The sequence below is a fragment of the Calliopsis andreniformis genome, chromosome 5, assembly GCF_051401765.1.
Source record: "Calliopsis andreniformis isolate RMS-2024a chromosome 5, iyCalAndr_principal, whole genome shotgun sequence".
In the NCBI taxonomy this organism is placed as follows: domain Eukaryota; kingdom Metazoa; phylum Arthropoda; class Insecta; order Hymenoptera; family Andrenidae; genus Calliopsis; species Calliopsis andreniformis.
The window spans coordinates 16,843,395-16,862,847 of record NC_135066.1 but is presented as its reverse complement, the minus strand read 5'-3'; the positions used below and the strand labels follow the sequence as shown (position 1 = coordinate 16,862,847).

The 19,453-nt window shown below is 31.4% G+C and overlaps 2 protein-coding genes, 1 long non-coding RNA gene and 1 other non-coding gene across 11 annotated transcripts; 3 read left to right on the top strand and 1 right to left on the bottom strand.

The window, feature by feature from the left end:
* The first annotated feature begins 335 nt into the window (after positions 1-335).
* Karybeta3 (karyopherin beta 3) lies at positions 336-8,131 on the top strand. Its single transcript, XM_076379470.1, has 11 exons — positions 336-435; positions 1,415-1,564; positions 2,011-2,237; positions 2,313-2,409; positions 2,689-3,254; positions 3,570-3,678; positions 3,977-4,276; positions 4,344-4,526; positions 4,620-5,884; positions 5,964-6,183; positions 6,265-8,131. The coding sequence occupies exons 1-11, from the start codon at positions 355-357 to the stop codon at positions 6,358-6,360; spliced, it is 3,294 nt and encodes a 1,097-aa protein (XP_076235585.1). The 5' UTR covers positions 336-354; the 3' UTR covers positions 6,361-8,131.
* Positions 2,462-2,589, top strand: LOC143180008 (small Cajal body-specific RNA 8). Its single transcript, XR_013002066.1, has one exon.
* Positions 8,132-9,388: 1,257 nt separating the features above from the next.
* On the top strand, positions 9,389-15,267 carry LOC143179988 (choline-phosphate cytidylyltransferase A). 6 transcript variants are annotated; one of them, XM_076379472.1, is made up of 11 exons: positions 10,298-10,430; positions 10,789-10,894; positions 11,238-11,382; positions 12,090-12,197; positions 12,486-12,594; positions 12,672-12,788; positions 12,881-13,032; positions 13,114-13,335; positions 13,403-13,570; positions 13,876-13,997; positions 14,558-15,267. In XM_076379472.1, exons 3-11 carry the CDS (start codon positions 11,272-11,274, stop codon positions 14,655-14,657), a joined length of 1,209 nt encoding a protein of 402 aa, XP_076235587.1. In that variant the 5' UTR covers positions 10,298-10,430; positions 10,789-10,894; positions 11,238-11,271; the 3' UTR covers positions 14,658-15,267. The 6 variants fall into 6 exon arrangements, 5 of the variants coding, with proteins under 5 accessions (XP_076235588.1, XP_076235586.1, XP_076235587.1 ...); XM_076379473.1 differs by lacking the exons at positions 10,298-10,430; positions 10,789-10,894 and adding an exon at positions 9,389-9,524; XM_076379471.1 differs by lacking the exon at positions 10,789-10,894 and having other exon boundaries at positions 10,294-10,430.
* A 60-nt stretch (positions 15,268-15,327) lies between these two features.
* Positions 15,328-17,454, bottom strand: LOC143179991 (uncharacterized). Of its 3 annotated transcripts, none has more exons than XR_013002056.1 (3): positions 17,109-17,454; positions 15,955-16,054; positions 15,328-15,891 (listed from the first exon to the last, which is right to left on the bottom strand). It is a non-coding gene; the product is annotated as an uncharacterized LOC143179991 (long non-coding RNA). The 3 variants fall into 3 exon arrangements; XR_013002055.1 differs by having other exon boundaries at positions 15,328-16,054; positions 17,109-17,319; positions 17,411-17,453; XR_013002054.1 differs by having other exon boundaries at positions 15,328-16,054.
* Positions 17,455-19,453: the final 1,999 nt, after the last annotated feature.

The window sequence follows — 19,453 nt, the reverse complement described above, 5'->3', positions numbered from 1 at the left end:
CTTTTCTAGAACTATGCTACAAAAATATCCTACATTTTCTGATACACCCTGTATACAGATCAGTGCATAATACTCGCTGAGTGAAAAGTTTTCCCCAAATGTATTAAAGCAATAAATAATTCTCGTACAAGTATGTTTCATTTACAATTTTCTATTTAAAAAGCCTCTATTAAACAGCATTAAAATATTTGTAAAGAATCGAAACTGCTTTTATGTGTTCGGGCTCATATTCAACCAGAGCATAGTCACAATGTTGGTACCGTAAATCTAGAGATATTTTAATCACGATTTTGGTAATACCAACTGACGATCAACTCCAGGAGCGTGCGCTGTGGCTTCATTCGTTCGGCGACAATGGCGACAGACCTTGATCAGTTTCAACAGCTTTTGAACACACTCCTTAGCACCGATAACGATGCCAGAACACAAGCAGAGGTTCGTATTTGCCTTCCAATTTTTTCACGCGTGTTTTACATGTATTAATCAGCTTAAAAATATTATTATCCTGAAACGATATACATCAATCCACGAGCACGTTGCCAACGTGTTGTCAGAATTCGCATGTGGGCACTCGTCGTTGAGCGTCCACAACGAATCCGAATTTGAACATTAACATTGTCAATGATTGACATCGTGCATTGCTAATACGACTAATTTCGTGGAGAGATCGATTGGTAAATGAGATGAATACTGACAAGTGTTTAGAACAACCTAATAAAATCCAACATGGTGTCGTGCGGTAACATGCACCCCGCCAATCTTTCACAAACTTCCGTGTCGGCTTTAATTCGATTACAATGCAGTTTTATGAACAATTATTTTGCAAATGCTGATACGCTTGCCATTGTTTTTATTGAGGTTAAAAGAAATAGTTTACACCTTCTTTATGTATCGTATAATATGTAGCGTGACTACTTAACGAAATTGATAATTTGTGTATTTCGCTTTCCCGCCTACACGCGACCGTGATCGGTTCGGTTTCCGGTATTTCCGAACATGCTTCTGATGCTACAGGAAATGCCTTAACTGGCATGGAACTCGTTTAATGTACATTTATAATTATTTTATCGACGTCTCTGAAATTTACATTATTATATCTATTGTACTCGTATATTTACATTTATTGAACATATTAAAATAAAATATTGAACTGTACAAACATGTGTCAGGAAGCATCAGGTCTTACTTTTTTGTTACCATTTTTAGTTCTGTACTTTAGTACAGTTTAAGTATACATGTAACTCACCTTTTGAATAAATTATTACTAATAGTATTTGTTTATGACTACTGATTATATGTATTATTTGTACTGTAATAAAATATTTAAATTATTATATTGAGGTTTCTTATTTGTTACATTCCAAATCAATAATTATTAGAAATTTTTCACAGGTTGTTTTATCTAATGTTTTAGGAAGCATACAACAATCTTCCGGTGGAAACCAAGGTGACATTTCTTTTGACATCCTTGTGTAATGCCAGCCTTACGGAAATAATGCGTGTTATGGCTGCCGTTTTACTACGGCAACTGTTTTCTTCTAAATTCATGGACTTTTACCCTAAAGTAATTATACTTTAATAGAGATAGTAATAATAAGTAACTGTGATATATAATGTACATGAAGATTTCTAGTTTAAGACAAATTTAATTTTAATGAATAATCTAATATTATATAACAGAAGTTAGTAGTTTTTATTAATGATAGATATAGTAAACTGAGGTCTAAAATAATTTCAAGCCATATAATGTTTTTTGAACTTTATGCCAACAACTATTGCCAATGATAAACTGACCTATTCGAACTTGATAAATCATTATCATTCACATATCAATGACTAATTTTGCCAAAAATAAAGTTCTTGTATCAGTCATGTAACATATTTCTTAGATTACTGAAGTAGATTGTCTTGATATTACAAAAGAAACTTATGAAATATATAAAACGTACAAATTTTAACTACTTTCAATTGTGTCAAATACTCTATTAAATTATGATAATTACATTCCAGATTCCACCAGAGGCACAAGCTCAGTTGAAAGAACAGATTTTACTATCTGTTCAAAATGAACAAACGGAAATCATTCGACGTAAAATCTGTGAAATCGCAGCCGAAGTTGCGCGAAATTTAATTGATGAAGATGGAAATAATCAATGGCCAGAGTTTCTGCAGTTCCTATTCCAATGTGCAAATAGTCCTTTACCAGCACTGAAAGAAAGTGCTCTTCGAATGTTCACGTAAGTTTATGTCATAGTCTTGTTGACAAGAACTAACAAATACTGTAAATCTGAATTGTACGTTCATACACGTAGATCCGTCCCAGGTGTGTTTGGAAATCAGCAAGCGAATTATCTTAATCTTATTAAACAAATGTTGCAACAATCTGTCATGGATTCTGAAAATTATGAGGTAATATACAAATAACTTATATTTATATATAAATATTATATCCTAATTAGCTTGGAAGAAAGATACACGAGAATAAAGTATAGAAATTTCTCGTCACAAATTCTTCCTAGAGAAGAATTGCCTTCTGATGACTGTAACTTGTGAAGTGTTAATTTACAGACAGATACGGGGCATACAAAAATAAACTAACATTATATGTGTATATATTTCATTATGTTCGTCTTTATTTTGCGTTTATATGTTAAAAAGATTATAATAAATATCAATTGTACCATTTAGGTCAGATTTCAAGCAGTAAGGGCTATCGGAGCTTTTATCATTTTACACGACAAAGAAGAAAATATACAGAAACATTTTTCGGAACTGCTGCCGGCGGTCGTGCAAGTAACTGCTCAGTCAGTAGAAAAAGAAGAAGACAATGCTCTGCTGAAAGTTTTGATTGACTTGGCAGAGTCAACACCAAAATTTTTACGATTACAATTAGAAACTATAATGGAAATGTGCATGAAAATTTTTTCTAACGAAGATATGCAAGACTCGTGGAGGCGATTGGCATTAGAAGTATTAGTAACGTTAGCAGAAACCGCGCCAGCAATGGTACGCAAAGTTGGTGGAAAATACATTGAATCTTTAGTACCGCTAGTATTGAAGATGATGACAGATATAGAAGAAGATGAAAAATGGAGTTTCTCGGATGACATTTACGATGATGATAATGATAGCAACAATGTTGTTGCTGAAAATGCTTTAGACAGATTAGCATGCGGTCTTGGTGGTAAAACTATGTTGCCACAAATTGTACAGAATATTCCTTCAATGTTAAATAATAGCGACTGGAAATATAGGTAAATATACTTCATTTCCTAATAGTTTCGTCCCGTTATTATAATCATTCACAGAAACGTCAGCAGTTATATGTGTTACGCATATAATTGTGTTGCATCTGTGATAGAGTAACCGACGGGATTATTCTCTATTCTATCTATCGTTTTGATAGTTAGAACTTGAGGTGCCCATCGGATGTTCTGTAATAAGAGAGTTGACAATAATACTACAATATTATTGTCATAGATTTAGAACAAACACATCTATATGAACTTATCCTATATTACCTTAAAAATGAATATATGTATATAATAATGTCAAATATTTATTTTCAGGTACGCAGCTCTTATGGCAATTTCCGCTGTTGGCGAAGGTTGCCACAAACAAATGGAAGCAATATTACCTCAAATCATGGATGGAGTTATACAATATTTACAAGATCCTGTAAGTTTAATTATCACTTACTATTCGACCGCCATGAATCGAGTCAGCAGTTATGTTTGCTGTAAAAACATAATAGCGTTACGTTTATGGCAGAGTAAATCAAGAGTTTGGTATTTGTTCATATTGTCGTTCTGACAATATGTATATCAAAATATCTGCTTTTGAGTTCCAGAGAGTTGACTGTTTATAGTTAAATAGTCATAGTATTGGAACATACAAAAGTTAATAACAAAATATTATATTTACTAAGTTTTTTTTTCTCTCCATATTATTTATTACCTTATTGTATTTCTTTTAGCACCCTCGTGTAAGATATGCCGCTTGCAATGCAGTCGGTCAAATGTCAACTGATTTCGCGCCTACATTTGAGAAGAAGTTCCATGACAAAGTTATCCCTGGATTATTAATGGTTTTGGACGACAACGCGAACCCAAGAGTTCAAGCTCATGCAGGCGCAGCTCTCGTGAATTTTAGCGAAGACTGTCCGAAGCATATACTGACACCATATTTGGATGCTATCATGGCTAAATTAGAATCGATACTTACTGCTAAATTCCAAGAATTGGTCGAGAAAGGCACTAAACTTGTTCTAGAACAAGTGCGTATGTTACTTAAGTGATTACATACGATACATTCATTACGAACTAACCTTATTTTCACAATAGGTAGTTACAACTATTGCATCTGTAGCTGACACGTGCGAAGAACAGTTTGTAGCGTATTATGACAGACTAATGCCATGTTTAAAATACATTATACAAAATGCCAATCAACAAGAACACAAAATGTTGCGCGGTAAAACAATTGAATGCGTTAGTCTGATAGGGCTTGCAGTCGGACCTAAGAAGGTATTTATCACGAATTCAATTATGAAAGCATACCAGCAATCGTGCAATTTGTTATAAATATTAGATATAACTAAAATTTTTGCGACGATACAGTTTATTGCAGATGCTAGTGAGGTTATGGATATGTTATTAAAAACCCACTCGGAGGGAGATCTCCCAGCTGACGATCCACAAACAAGTTATCTCATATCTGCTTGGGCACGAATTTGTAAAATCCTTGGTAAACAATTCGAACAATATTTACCGTTAGTAATGGGCCCAGTTTTACGTACAGCAGCTATGAAACCCGAAGTAGCTTTATTGGACAACGAAGACCTGGAAGGTATAGAGGATGTTGATTGGGAATTCATTGCTGTGGGTGAACAACAGAACTTTGGAATTAAAACAGCTGGATTAGAAGACAAGGCATCTGCCTGTGAGATGTTAGTTTGTTACGCACGAGAATTGAAAGAAGGTTTCGCGGATTACGCAGAAGAAGTAGTTCGGCTGATGGTTCCTATGTTAAAGTTCTACTTCCATGATGGCGTTAGAACAGCAGCAGCCATAAGTTTACCATACTTACTCGACTGTGCAAAGATAAAAGGTCCACAATACCTTGAAGGCATGTGGGCGTACATCTGTCCCGACCTTCTGAAAGCAATCGACACAGAACCAGAGTCTGAAGTTTTGTTAGAATTACTATATTCTTTGGCTAAATGCATCGAAACCCTTGGTGCTGGTTGTTTGGGAGCGCAACCTATGGCTGAACTTTTACGTATATTAGATAAGTTACTAAATAAACACTTCGAAAGAGCAGTGGCTAGATTGGAAAGACGCAAGGACGAAGATTACGACGAAGTCGTTGAGGAACAACTTGCTGACGAAGATAATGAAGATGTATATACTTTGAGTAAAATAGCAGATATTTTGCATGCTCTGTTTACTACCCACAAGTCTTCGTTTTTCCCATATTTCGATCAGATTTGTGGACATTTTGTAAAATTGTTGAGTCCAGAAAGGTCATGGTCGGATCATCAATGGGCTTTGTGTGTCTTCGATGATGTGATAGAATTCGGCGGGCCTGAGTGCGCAAAATACCAAGAGTATTTTTTGCGACCGATGATACAATACGTGTCGGACAAATCAGCAGAGGTTAGACAAGCGGCGGCTTATGGTTGCGGTGTTTTGGGGCAGTACGGAGGAGAAGCATTTGCTCAAGCATGTGCCGAAGCCTTACCTAAGTTAATGGAAGTTATAAATGATCCAGAATCTAGGTCACCAGAAAATGTTAATCCCACAGAAAACGCTATTTCTGCAGTAACGAAAATTCTTAAATACAACAATAAAGCAATTAATGTCGATGAAATACTTCCACATTGGTAAGTCATAGGTTCATAAAACTTGGTATAATACGACGTGACGTTTAATCAATTTTGTCTCCCTTTTGTTTAAACATAGGCTCTCTTGGCTACCAGTGGTAGAAGACGAAGATGAAGCACCTTACGTTTACGGATATCTTTGTGATTTAATCGAAGCAAATCATGTAGCAGTTCTAGGTCCAAATAATGCAAATCTACCTCGACTAATAAGTTTCTTTGCAGAAGCACTTCATAGAGATGCAGTGCCTACAGATAATCCCGTCATGGGTAGAATTATTAGCATCGTTAAACAAATACAGGTATGTAATATACAAGTTTATGTACAAATTACGAATACATTTCCAATACAAATAAAGGTAATCTACTATTTCTTGTTTCAGAGCAACGAAACTATGATGCAGGCATGCATAAATGCATTAACAGCAGATCAACAACAAGCACTGTATGAGGTACTTAGTGGACAGCCTACTAATTAGCCATCTACTATCTCCGAACTTTAACGCCTTAATATAAAACAAAAAAACAACACATCTGCTTTAATAAAGCTTATTGTGAAATCACAGATTTTTAGGTAGCTACATTATACCTATGGGAATATTTGCTCCAGCCTAATTATGAAGAGAGACACTATATTGTATGTAACTATTTGACACAATTCGCATGTTTGTTGATTATATTTCATTGATAAGTACGATAGACCATCATTTTTCATCTATTCAGAATATTAAACAAAATTTGTGTTTATCACTACTTCTTGAAGTGTGATGCCATTTTACATAAATTTTAATGATGCAAAATTTAATTAAATTGCACGAGCGAGTTCGCATTGACGAAACTTTTTAAAATCACTTTCTTTTATATATATCGTTCATAAAAGTAATACAATAATACATAATGTATATATGAAAATTTATTCTTAACGTAGCAAAATTAGTCCATGACTATACTTTTCGCCATTGAGAGCCGAACGATGCTAAATTCTTTTTTTTTCTTTTTTTTTTTTTTTTTTTTTTAAACTTAGCTTTGTAAATTGCGTAGTATTTCTAAATACTTATTCTAACGTTATTCTGCAAACTTTAACACAACTTATACTTTTGTCACTGCGATCTCTTATTCGTCTTTATCTACATACTGAAGTTAATGTTTTTGCAGAATAATTAAACTGCAAAAAATAAAAAATACATTGGAAGAACACCAACCATTGCCATTGAATAATGGCATAAGATATTGTGATTTAGGTATTTTTATTATTAAATTTAGGTACAGTAAATGTTATTTAATAATATTGGTAATATTACAGTGTTGAAGTTAGATAAAACTGTATACGAAAAGTCTTTTAAACGAAACGTAATGAACTGCTTCAAAATGTTTTACGTTTTGAATAAAATTTGTTGGATATGATTTGTTAAATCGCATAGTATTTCAACTGATCAGTTTCCATTAAAAATAACACATGTTCTCGGTTTGATATCTATTATATTTGATCTTGTAATTTTGCAGCTACTTTATATTGATCTGTTACGCTTACTTAGCTGTAATTTTGCACTTCGTTATATCGTGTCATCTATAGATAAAAACTAATAAATTAGAACATATGGCTCAAACGAATCAAAGAAAGAATGACAATGCTGGGCATTACGTTTCTTCCGATTATTGTGTAATAACAATACAAATTGAGAACAGTGATGTTAAAAAGAATAAGAAATGACTGAATGAAATACCGTTACAACTTCCTGTTCTTGTTGCTATTTATTTGTACACAATAATTGATAACGATATTTACTATTGCATGCAAGGTTGCAATGGAAAATATACCCCACATAAAAATTCTGCGGCTAGTTACGATGTAAACTATCCGAAAGGACTTCTTTTTATTAAGCATATGTAAGGGAATAGAAATAATGGTCGGACATTTATTTGTATATATATCAAAACATATAAATATTAAACGAATACATAAAGTTGAATCACACGCATGTAACTAATCATTGATCAGTGGACAGACACTGCCTCATTGACACTATTTCACGAAGACCAACTTCAAAATCTTGTAAAACTGAATACAATTAATGTGCGACTGTAAAACATGTCATTACGAATCATCGAGGACTGTTTGTGCGATATATTGTAACAAAAAGAAATGTGGAAACAAAATCAATATGAGAAAAGAAGTAAAATTATAATTCTTATAATTATATAGAGATTATTTTGAAGTTATTATTAATTGAAATAAATCTCAGCTTTTTACTCGACTGTTTTGCTTTTCACCTTTACCAGTTTAATCGTATTTAAGGTTATCATGCAAGAATTTAAAATAATGTTTATCTGTACGAATATTTTAAGTTTAATACTAATTAAAAATTATTTTCTTTTTAAAAGTTCTTCGACAAAAATTATAAATCGTGTATGCGCACTTTGATCATTTCTTGGGCATACGATGACGAGGGAATTTATCACGGCTTAGATAATTTGCGGAAAACTTCTAGTTTACGATTGTTTTTATTTTAATGACACACAATTCTCACAACTTATCGCAAATATTACGTTTGCATGACGCATTGCCTCGTAGGTGATAGGTCACTCGGGCAATACTTAACTGATGCATATATAAATTTGTATTCTATATGAATGCATATTTATCGTCAGTAGACATTATTATCAGCCAGACTCATCATTCATAAGACTAATTTATCGTGTCTGTAAAATAAGGAAACAACTACATACTAATATAATAAAAACAAACATATGCATGATTAGGAACATACATATTCATATTTTTAGTAACATCGATTTCACATACTAAGAAAATTTCTCAATTAATCAATCTATTTTATCAAGCTGGTTGCAAAATCTAAAGAAAACTCAACTGTTTATTGTTTTAAAGGGAATCTTTTTTTATCTTATATGCAAATATTGTAACATAGTAGTAACGTTAATTTTATGGAACAATTATACGTATATGTTTGTATTTTCAAAATCGTTATCATTATACATAATCCACCCAACGCTGATAAGTTTAAGATTAAATCTTTTTATTACATCGGAACAAACGGTCGAAAAATGGGGTATATGTTTTACAATATACACCATGAACTGTTTCATTATTATAACTGGAATGCATACTGATACCTTCAAATGATTCACACAAGTCATATTACATAGGGTGTAGAAACTTCCATTTATTCTTACGATATTCCATCGCGAACCATGCACGATAACATTGTCTCGATAATCGCTTTCGAATTATTCTAAACACAACTCACGAGTTTCGAATAGTTGGCCGTGTACAGTGTAAAAAAAAACATACCAACGATTCTATTATCTCGCGTATGTGCATACCAATAAAAGTAAATGTATCGCGACGAATTTCTGCAAGTTAAAAGGCGTACACGGTACGTGCATGTGCGCATGTGATATTGCAAGTGTGACGTTTCTGATCATCCGATATTACGTCATCATCGTCCCCCTCTTTCATAACTGGCGCTCATTCTATCGCGATACATCCGACTCGTGTCCCGTGTATTTTAAGCGCTTTTTATGCGCTAGAAGTGACATAATCTATTGTGTGTAATTGCTTTTTAATTGATCGTGCCACATCCAATTTGCATTCGTTAGACCATCCACCGAGGCGGCCGAAAGTGTACGTAACGTAGATGTCAATTTCAAAACGTATGTTACCTCAAGGCTTAAAAAGCTTCAAACCGTTCGTCTTTCTACTCGAAGCGCATTTCAGGCGGCAATTTTAAAAACATCACTTCTTCACGCCGACAAATTCCATTCATTATATCCCATAATAACTTCCAATCGCACTCGAGGGGCTCGAGGAAAATAAAATATCTGCGTTTTATCCTAGTAACACATCGACGTTAACGTTCTGTGCACTCTAATTGGTGTAATTTCTTAAACGGTGTCATGTAATAGTCCAGTAATTACATGTACTACGTATCTACGCATACATATTTCATTTCAAAAATATGGAACTGATATTCGTAGATTACACGTGTGCGCATATATATCCACTAGACTTAAAAAAAGGTGTAGAGATGAAGGAATTCCGATTCGGGGTTAATCGGGAGCACCGGTCTGTTGCTTTTATTATCAGCGAGCGTGGAAGTAGAACTCGATTTAAATAAAGGTATCGATATGGCTTCTTGCCCTCGTTCGTAATTCCCGTATTCCTCTAATACTGAACGCACACACGTGCAAGAGGGTATGGTTTATTACCTGAGGGTTCACAGTGCTGTTAGCCGGCCCTGATTACACATCGAAGCCGCGTGTAGTGCGCAGAATGTCCACGGCGAGTGTCGTGGCGGGTGTCTGCTGGGTCAGCTGTTAAACAGTATGTAACAGTAACGTAAGGCGTGAGATTTTCATTAAACTATGCACGGTTGCGTTTCGTAAAATTTCGCCCACGAACGTGTCCTGTGCGAGTCAACGATGCTACGAGTTCAGTAAACTTCTAACGGAACTCTTCAATTTTTCGTCACATCCTGTTACTTACTTGACGGTGGTAGTAACCGTGCGTAACGAAATTAGGGCGTAAAAGGTTCGTTTAAGTTCGATTGTATCTTTTCGAACGTTTCGAAGAGAAAGACGTAACTATAGATACGCATGACGACTAACTATCGAAAGCCGGGACAACATGTTAGTTCTGTATGGTCCTGGTATCGTTAAGTTGTTATTACGTTATGGATAATTGCATTTATGATTCACGTTCTCGTGTCACGTTTCATTTCGCGTTATCGTCTTGTTTTTGGGGGTAACTAGAAAACATATTTCTCGACATGTTAGTGTTTCGTACAGAATGAACGTCTACTTGTTAAATTTCGTTAAATAATTATGTGCAATAACATCGAATATGTCTGGTTCGGAAATAACTTGGCACACCTTTGATTTCTTCCCAGAGATTGTACGAATATTCACCAATATTTTGTTACCATAATGATTTGTAACCATAAAGCTGTACTAATGACATTCATCCGTAATTTTAAGATAACTTACAAAAATCAGGTAAACTTTCGTTCATTTTTCTGTAGATTACTATATTAAAATAGTATTCTATTACTAGATATAATTTGAATAGAATTTTTTTCTTAAGTGTTTGGAATGAAAGTGTCTTTTAAAACTTCTTAATTTTATGAAATACTTCTTTTACCATTTTCAAATTTATTTTTGGATTCCAATATGCATATAATTTTTAATTTTTCATAGTTCGTTTCTATTACATATAGACCAAGTAGAAATTTTGTAAGATATCTCATCACTTAATACATTTATTTACATAATATTACATGTATTAGAGATTTGTGTTTGGTAAATTAAAATTGAAAATAATGTATGGTTTCTTTTATAGGATTTGTATGGGCCTGATACTGAAATAATAAAAAATGTCTAGAAAGCGTGCTAGAGAAGAAACTATGTTGAATTCTACATCATATTCAAATATGCAAAATGGAGATGATGCAGGTTGCTCCAAAGAAGATTCTCCTGTATACCCTGTAAGTATAATATCTGTATTTGTTATTTAATTTGGTATAAACTGTTGCATGGACTGCTTTGACTAAAAATGCAAGATATGTTTGCGAAATAATACAATACAATTTAATCTTTGAAAAACAATTCTTACTCATTCCATTTTTCTACAAAATTTATGTATATCAATCATTGTTCTTACAAAATTTAATATTGAAATGTGTTATCAGTTAATAGGTATATAAAATATAATTGTATATATTAATTGTACTTTTTAATCCATTATATCATGTGATACAAAGTTTATATACAGATCATGTTATAACACCACCAACTTATCTCTAATCATTCGAAGATAATGTCTTTAATGAAGTAACCAACATATAAAAGTAATCACTTTTGGTGATAATGGTGTGATTTTGTATAAGACCATCAGTATATCTAAACCAGTATGTTGATGTGAATGCCTCATTCTCTGAGTAGTCTTATTAGAATGTGTCACAAGTAGTAATGTTAGGATAGGCTGTAGAAAATGTATTCTGTGATATAATTCAAATAAGAGTGTTTAGAGTAAATAAAATATAATAAAAAATATTACTTCTTTTTATGTCCCTGAAAAAGGATTATAATTACAAGGGACAATCAAATTTAGTGTAATTTTATATACAAGCAAGCTTGATACATAAACTAATTCTCATCTTTTGTACAATATATTTTTTAAATACGTTAACAGTTGGTGACAATGACTTGGGGGACCAACAGGAATTCAAATAATGACACAAGTGAAATTTCGCTAAAAAAATATAATAGTGAAATTTCTGTTTACCACAAAGAACTTCCAGTGAGTTTAATTCTTTTTTTTTTCAATAATTTTTATAATGTTGCATCTATCACAATGTAAGTCTATTTTAATTTTATAAATGAGCAAAAATATATTGTGTTTAAAATAGTATGATAAACTGAAGAATTAAATAAATTATTTTGTTCTGCAATTATAATTTTTTAAAAATTAGTAATCAATGAGGATAATCTTAAAGGAATGTTTATTTCTATCACATGCTTAAAATTTATTATTTATTTTATTGTAATTTGTATTTATTGTATTTCTATTTTGTTTGATTCATTCCAGTCAATATGTAAGGAAGCTCCTTTTAGTGATGATCCAGAAGCACTAGCTGAAAGAAATGCATGTGATTATAGTGTTCGTATTACATTAAAAATGGCAAAAAGTGGTAAAGGTTAGTTTGCATTACATGTACTTCGTATTCATTTAATAAATAATTTTAAGATATTAAAAAATGTACATCTATTTTAGCTCCTAGGAAAGTCAGGGTGTATGCAGATGGTATTTATGATTTGTTTCACCAAGGGCATGCACGGCAACTTTTACAAGCAAAAAATATTTTTCCTAATGTTTATCTCATTGTGGGAGGTATAAAAATAAATTTTAGATTTATTGCATATAACAGAAAATTGAATAGAGAAAACAATATTGTTATCTTATGTAAACTATACTTATTGCAGTATGTAATGATGAGTTAACACACAGTAAGAAAGGAAGAACAGTTATGACTGATGTTGAAAGATACGATGCAGTAAGGCATTGTCGTTATGTTGATGAAGTAGTAAGAGATGCTCCTTGGGAATTGGATGATGAATTTATTACAAAACATAAGGTAAAACTTACTACTTACAGAGTATATAATTTTTTAAGAAACGTTTACAGATTGTTTACAAATTAATATTCATTGTCGTAGATTGATTTTGTTGCTCATGATGATATACCCTACATGACAGATGATAGTACAGATGTTTATGCTGCACTAAAAGCTAAGGGTATGTTTGTAGCTACACAAAGGACTGAAGGAGTTTCCACATCGGATATTGTAGCCAGAATAGTAAAAGATTATGATATTTATGTAAGAAGAAATCTTGCACGAGGTTACAGTGCCAAAGAACTTAATGTTTCTTTTCTTAACGTGAGTATACATTGTTTAAATTTTTTGAAATGTGTAAAATTTAATATTAAACAGTTTATTACTACAGGAAAAGAAATTCCGATTACAAAATAAATTTGATGACTTAAAAGACAAAGGTAAACGTGTTATGGAGAATATTGGCGAAAAGCGTATGGACATGATAAGCAAGTGGGAAGAAAAATCTCGCGACTTCATTGATGCTTTTCTATTGCTATTTGGCAGAGAAGGCAGATTGGTGGGTACTATTTATGGAGGAATTGTTTTGTTACTTGTTTTGTATTCAATATTACTGGTAAATTGCAAAACATGCATTAAAAAAGAATAAATAATATTTCATTTAATTGACGGTTAATTACTCAACCTAAATTAATACTTAATTAAGATTTTTTCAATGAAATATATTCATAAGTATAAATAAATATAATAAAAAATGTTTAACCGTTTCCTTATTTATAGATGTGTGCATATAATAAAAATAGTACATAAAATTCTAGTTAAAAATGAAACAGATCACAACCTCTACTTTTTTTTTATTCACAGTCGACTATTTGGAATGAAAGTAAAGGTCGTTTGATGCAAGCGCTATCTCCCCCTGCAAGTCCAAAAAGGGATGGCAGTCCAAATGGCAGTAATAGCAGCAATAATGATGAAGATCACACAAGGTACATCACAGCATTCGAGTCAATTGACTAACATGCAACACCACCTCATTCTGTACTGCTTCTATATGAAAACCTTCAATACTTCACACCACCCATTTGCAGCATGTTATGTTAGTATACAACCTCACTGTTGTTAACTACATTAGGTTAATTCTAAGCAATAATACACAGTTTGCTTAATGCTTATTTTTAACCCCTTGCCTTACAATCATAAAACACTTACAATGTGATTTATATTTCAAATGGTGGCGGATCATCTCATATAATTTTAATAAAATCATAAAAGTTAGAGACATTTTCAACGATCCTCAAAATTAATTTGTTATTCTACGTTTTGAAATGTGATTAAATTCGGCATTTCGACAGAAATCACAAGGCAGTGGGTTGAAGATGTTTTAATTTTCTTTATTCTATGCTTTAATATGAATATTGTATGCGCTACTGTTACAAAAATATTTGTTTGAACTGACAATGAATGTAAATGTACAATATGGAATTGTACATTGTCTTCGCGTGATAATGTAAATTTATCCAATTAATGTGTTTATTTTATTTTACAGTCCACCTCCAAAAAAGACTGGCCGTTTCGAATATTCACGAAGTAATTACTATTTAAGTGATGACTATAGTGATGATGAAGAGAATTTACACTCCAAATGATAACTCGTTTTCTCAGAATAATTTTCCTCATTCTGACCAAAAATGTTGTGCAATTTCTTTAAAAATATTTAGAGATATTTTCATACAGCTATGTGATTTGCTGATATGGATTATAATACTGTGCTTAATAGTCTTTGTATGGTATGATTTCATACTATACACAACGTAAAATTTGCCTGTTGATGGTATAGACATTCAATCCGATTGTGGATTATTATATACGAATTAGGATACATACTATAAATATGCACGACTAAAAACAAATCATTTAGATATTACTTAAAATATCTGTTATGATTATCTTCAGAATTTTTCATTATCATTGCTTACATGCTTAATAATAAGTTCCTATGTTCAAATAGATAATGTATTACATATTTTGAATTTCATACTTTACTACGAGATAGTAGTCGAATGGCGTATTCTTATTTTATACAACCTATTAGTAACTCAGACGTCCAGTTAACGATTTTTATTAATTATCAATTACTTTGTTACTAATTTTATATATTTTTTACAAATTACCTCATAATTAAATAATGTTGTATATTTACAGTTAATAATTTTACTGCAATTTATATTAAATTATAGTTTGATTTACAAGTAAACGTTTTTTTAATATAATTAATTTTCATTTATTTACTTCAGACAGAATGTATTTAGACATATTTAAAATTGTTTATAGAATATTAGTATCTATGGAATTAATATTTATTTGTATCTTGTAAAATTAATACCATTTACTTAGTAATATAGTCCACAGAACAAAAATATGAAGCAAATGAAAAGTTTATCAAATATATGAAGTTCACTTTAATGTAAGAAAGGTCGCAAGAATTGATAGTATAATGAAAATTTAAGTATACTATTTTAATGATAATTATCTTTATTCGTTCATTTATTGAATTTAAAGAAGAAAATGAAATAATTTTCTTCATTTTTATTATTCAGTGTTTTGTAAAGGATGAAGAATGATGAAAAAAAAGTGTAAATTAGCAGCTTATTTTTACTGTTAACTAATTTTATACCCAGCAAGATTTTTATAATGTCAGATTCATAAAATTGTAACAAAACGAATAGAAAACATTAATTATATTGAGTATACGTCAACGTAGCGATTTACGTTTTTAAAATGGTGCTTTTGTTTGAAAATATGCAAATACAATAACCCTGGAATGGTACAACCATTTTTGTACTCTTAAACCGTATCGTAGTTTTAATAGTATTCTCGAATCTAAATAAAATATTTTTTTAATATATAGATGAAATGTACAATAAAAATATTACTTGTTCTTACTTTTGGTATGTAGCATACAAATTTAATGATGTAGTTTTTCACATGAAGGTAGCTACTATGTTAATAGTATAGTTCCAGGGGCTAACACATGTTAGACGAACTGCAACATAAATTTGAAATTGAACAAATATGAAAAAATTTATAAAACAAAATGTGTGTATATACATTTGTATACATTGATACGCTTCTGTTTCTTAAGACGTACAAATGGTGCCTGTGTTTGACAGCTTCAATTGAAATATATATATATATATATATATCTATATAAAATAGAGTATTTCCATAAAATATGAGAGAAGATTTTTAAAATATGTTAATGGTTGCTTTTCATTGTAACTGTTGCGAAAATCGGTAACATGTATTAATATACGATAAAAATAGTACTTTCAATGTCTTTTTAACGACTAGACACGCACAGTTTTATGAAAAGGAAAATACTTCATTTTAAAATTACAAGTTTTAAACAATGCTTAAATCAAATTTTTTAAGTCAGATAGTCATGTGTCCATTTTATTATCATAAGTCGTGTCTGTTTAATTACGAATTTCGAATGTAGTAATTAAAATGACCCATGTTATTTACATAAAAGATTCAGAAGAATAAAAGTTGTTTAATCAAGTTACACATATTATTTGTAAACTTAATCAACCAGTGCTTATTTAAGAGTAAGATGTATTGCATACATGAAACATGTATTAACATATTTATAAATCAGTATATAATTCATGAATTTAGTCCTTTGAATACGTACGTATATCTTTTCTTTAAGATAAATGGTTATTAATATTACAATGTCTAAAAACTTTATTGTATAAATCATCAACACATTTATATTGTAAGCATGTTATATTTATTTTTAGAAGAATAATAAAACATACTGATAAAACCGATTCTCGATCTTGCACAGATCAACTGTGCAACCATTTATTTTTACATTTCAATTTGAAACAGTTTCCCTATTCAGATACAATTACCTGTATAGATATTTTAATATCTTATAACTTTTCAAAAATTTAAATTGTATATCGAGGAAATATAACAACTTATCAATGCTACCAAATTTTTCAGCAAAAACGTAGAGCAAACTCGTAATTTCAGCTACTCAATTTACAATGTACAAATAGTTTTAACTTTTGAATATTAAACGAACATACCTTTTTCGCCAATTCTTCATCAATCTCGATGCGCGTAGCTGCAAAAACCAATTTCAAAATAGGATTTGAAAAAACAAAGTGATTGGCACTACGCTGTAGAAAATGTTTGACTGATCGTTTGACACTAGGAATAACTTCACGTCGATACTGGTCTCAACGGCGCGTACGATTTCTGTCAGTCGTTTGTTGTTGCTTTCCAATATTTAAGGGCCTGTAATGTTTTTAAAACGCTATCTGCCGTAGGTTATTACGCGCGTGTGCCTGTCTTTAAATTTCGTTATGAATTATAACTCGTGACGTACGGGATTTTAGTTTCAACCGAAACTTATCAGTTCTTTGTGAGCGATTCATTCCGACCGACCTGAAGTGAGTGGAATTCATTAATTGTGTACGCGCGCTAGAGATAGATAGTAAGGGAGAAATAGAAATCTCGATTATCAGTGAGCAGTAGCACGTAGATAGAGAAATACTGAGAGAGAAAGAGGAAGATAAGTAGATAAAGGACGTGGTAGGAGCGATAATTGCGATTCGCGACTCCTTGATTTTCGTGACGGGCACAGCAAAGAAACAATGTGGATCGCTCGGTTGTCATATTCATAATAGATTTTAAATAAACGCCGACGGTAGAAAGTGTCGTTTAGTGCCAATATCCGAGTACATATACAGCTACGTTGGCATTTATGTTGACGACGTGTTACATTGTACCGAACAGCAGAGGGATACATGTATTAAAAATGAATGTGATATTTATGTTTAATTAACTCTTTACAATAATTTTAATGTGAGTAGACAAACATGAGGAAAATAGATATTTCAGTTTGTAAGTATTGGGAATTAAGTTGATGTTGATTTGCAAATAGAGCTGTACGCAGCTGCTAAATGATGGAGAGGTTCGAATGCCATTTGTATCTTTGACATCGGATACTAAGTTTTCTTACATGGTTTATTCTTCTTTTACACTTTAGTTATTTAGTTATTGTAAACTGTAATTTTCTGTAATGTTGAGTTGGGAGTATTAGTTACTTAATGTTTGCTTCATACGTTCTGTTCAGTTGAGTTTTTTCTTTATGTTCTAAAATCCTTTCTGAATTTTTATATAAGAACAGTACATCTTTGCACAAAGTTCTTGTTTTTTTAGTAACTGAGTTTGACTTGCATTTTTTTGATTTCATATCGTCATGGATATATTTTTTTGTGACTATTCATAAATATAAACTCTCCTTTATCTATAATAATTGATGTAATGTGTAACTTATTAAAAAAAAAGATGAATTATTATGCAAGGATAAGTTAAAAATGTGAAGTATTGCTTTCAATAAAAGATTGATGAAAATTTGATTTTTTATACAGTTCTCATCTGCCTGTAAAAAATACATATTCTTATCTATCAACTTAGTTCCGAATCAATTAAGATTCTATAACCATTTCTTCTGATGAAATCTTTTCTAGTTCAATATTTTCAGTTTGATATTTTATAACTAGTCAAAACTGTATAAATATTGAATGCGACACTGTAATGAATTGAAAAGATTAAATCAAAGTACAACTAGAAGCAAATTAACTAAAAATATTTGTAGATCTTATTGCATAAATATTAACATGTCTGTGTCTTACACATTCATAACTACAAAAGAAGAGTAAGGAAAAAATGAGGAAATTAAAAAACAACCTTCCAGAGAAAATTAAATTTTAATATTTCATTTTACTAGTGATATAAAAACTAATATCATCAAAAGAATGATCAACAAAGTAGTAACTGTTTTATAATACTCTTAAAAAAATTAAAAAAATTTAGTACAGAATGAATATTGCCTGCTTTTAACCAGTACTCCAAATTTTCAATGCTATCTCATGAAAAAATTTTTATCTTTATAATCTTTGTGATTACAAATATCCTCATTTTTTTCCTCTATACTTCAAATTATATAAATATATTATACAGGGTGTTCAATTATAGATGAAGAAAAATTGAAGGGGTCTTTTTAATGCTAGACATCAAAATAAGACGAAAATGAAGAACAAAGAAATTGCAATTGACTCTTAGTTCGTTAATTATAAGCGTCTGAAAATCGGTAAAATCCGCCTGACACTCGACAAATCGAGTGGCACTATTATCAGCGCGAAGTTCGTAGCAGGGATCAGAGGATGGGGAACAGTGATTATCACAGCCACTCGGGTCGATGTTGATAGTGTTAAAACCTACGCCCTTTCAATATTATAATACATAAGAACTTGTGAATCATACCCTTCAGATTTGTTATTTTTGTCTATCATTCGAAATCTACGCGAAACGCAATTTCGTTATTCCTCATCTTAATTTATTATTTATTTATTTATTCCCCTTA

Coding starts and splice junctions, on each gene's coding strand:
- Karybeta3 (XM_076379470.1), top strand. CDS start 355: ATGGCGACAGACCTTGATCAGTTTCAACAGCTTTTGAACACACTCCTT. Junction 2,238..2,312: donor AGTGCTCTTCGAATGTTCAC/GTAAGTTTATGT, acceptor TCATACACGTAG/ATCCGTCCCAGGTGTGTTTG. Junction 4,277..4,343: donor CTAAACTTGTTCTAGAACAA/GTGCGTATGTTA, acceptor TTTTCACAATAG/GTAGTTACAACTATTGCATC.
- LOC143179988 (XM_076379473.1), top strand. CDS start 11,272: ATGTCTAGAAAGCGTGCTAGAGAAGAAACTATGTTGAATTCTACATCA. Junction 11,383..12,089: donor AAGATTCTCCTGTATACCCT/GTAAGTATAATA, acceptor ATACGTTAACAG/TTGGTGACAATGACTTGGGG. Junction 12,198..12,485: donor TTTACCACAAAGAACTTCCA/GTGAGTTTAATT, acceptor GATTCATTCCAG/TCAATATGTAAGGAAGCTCC.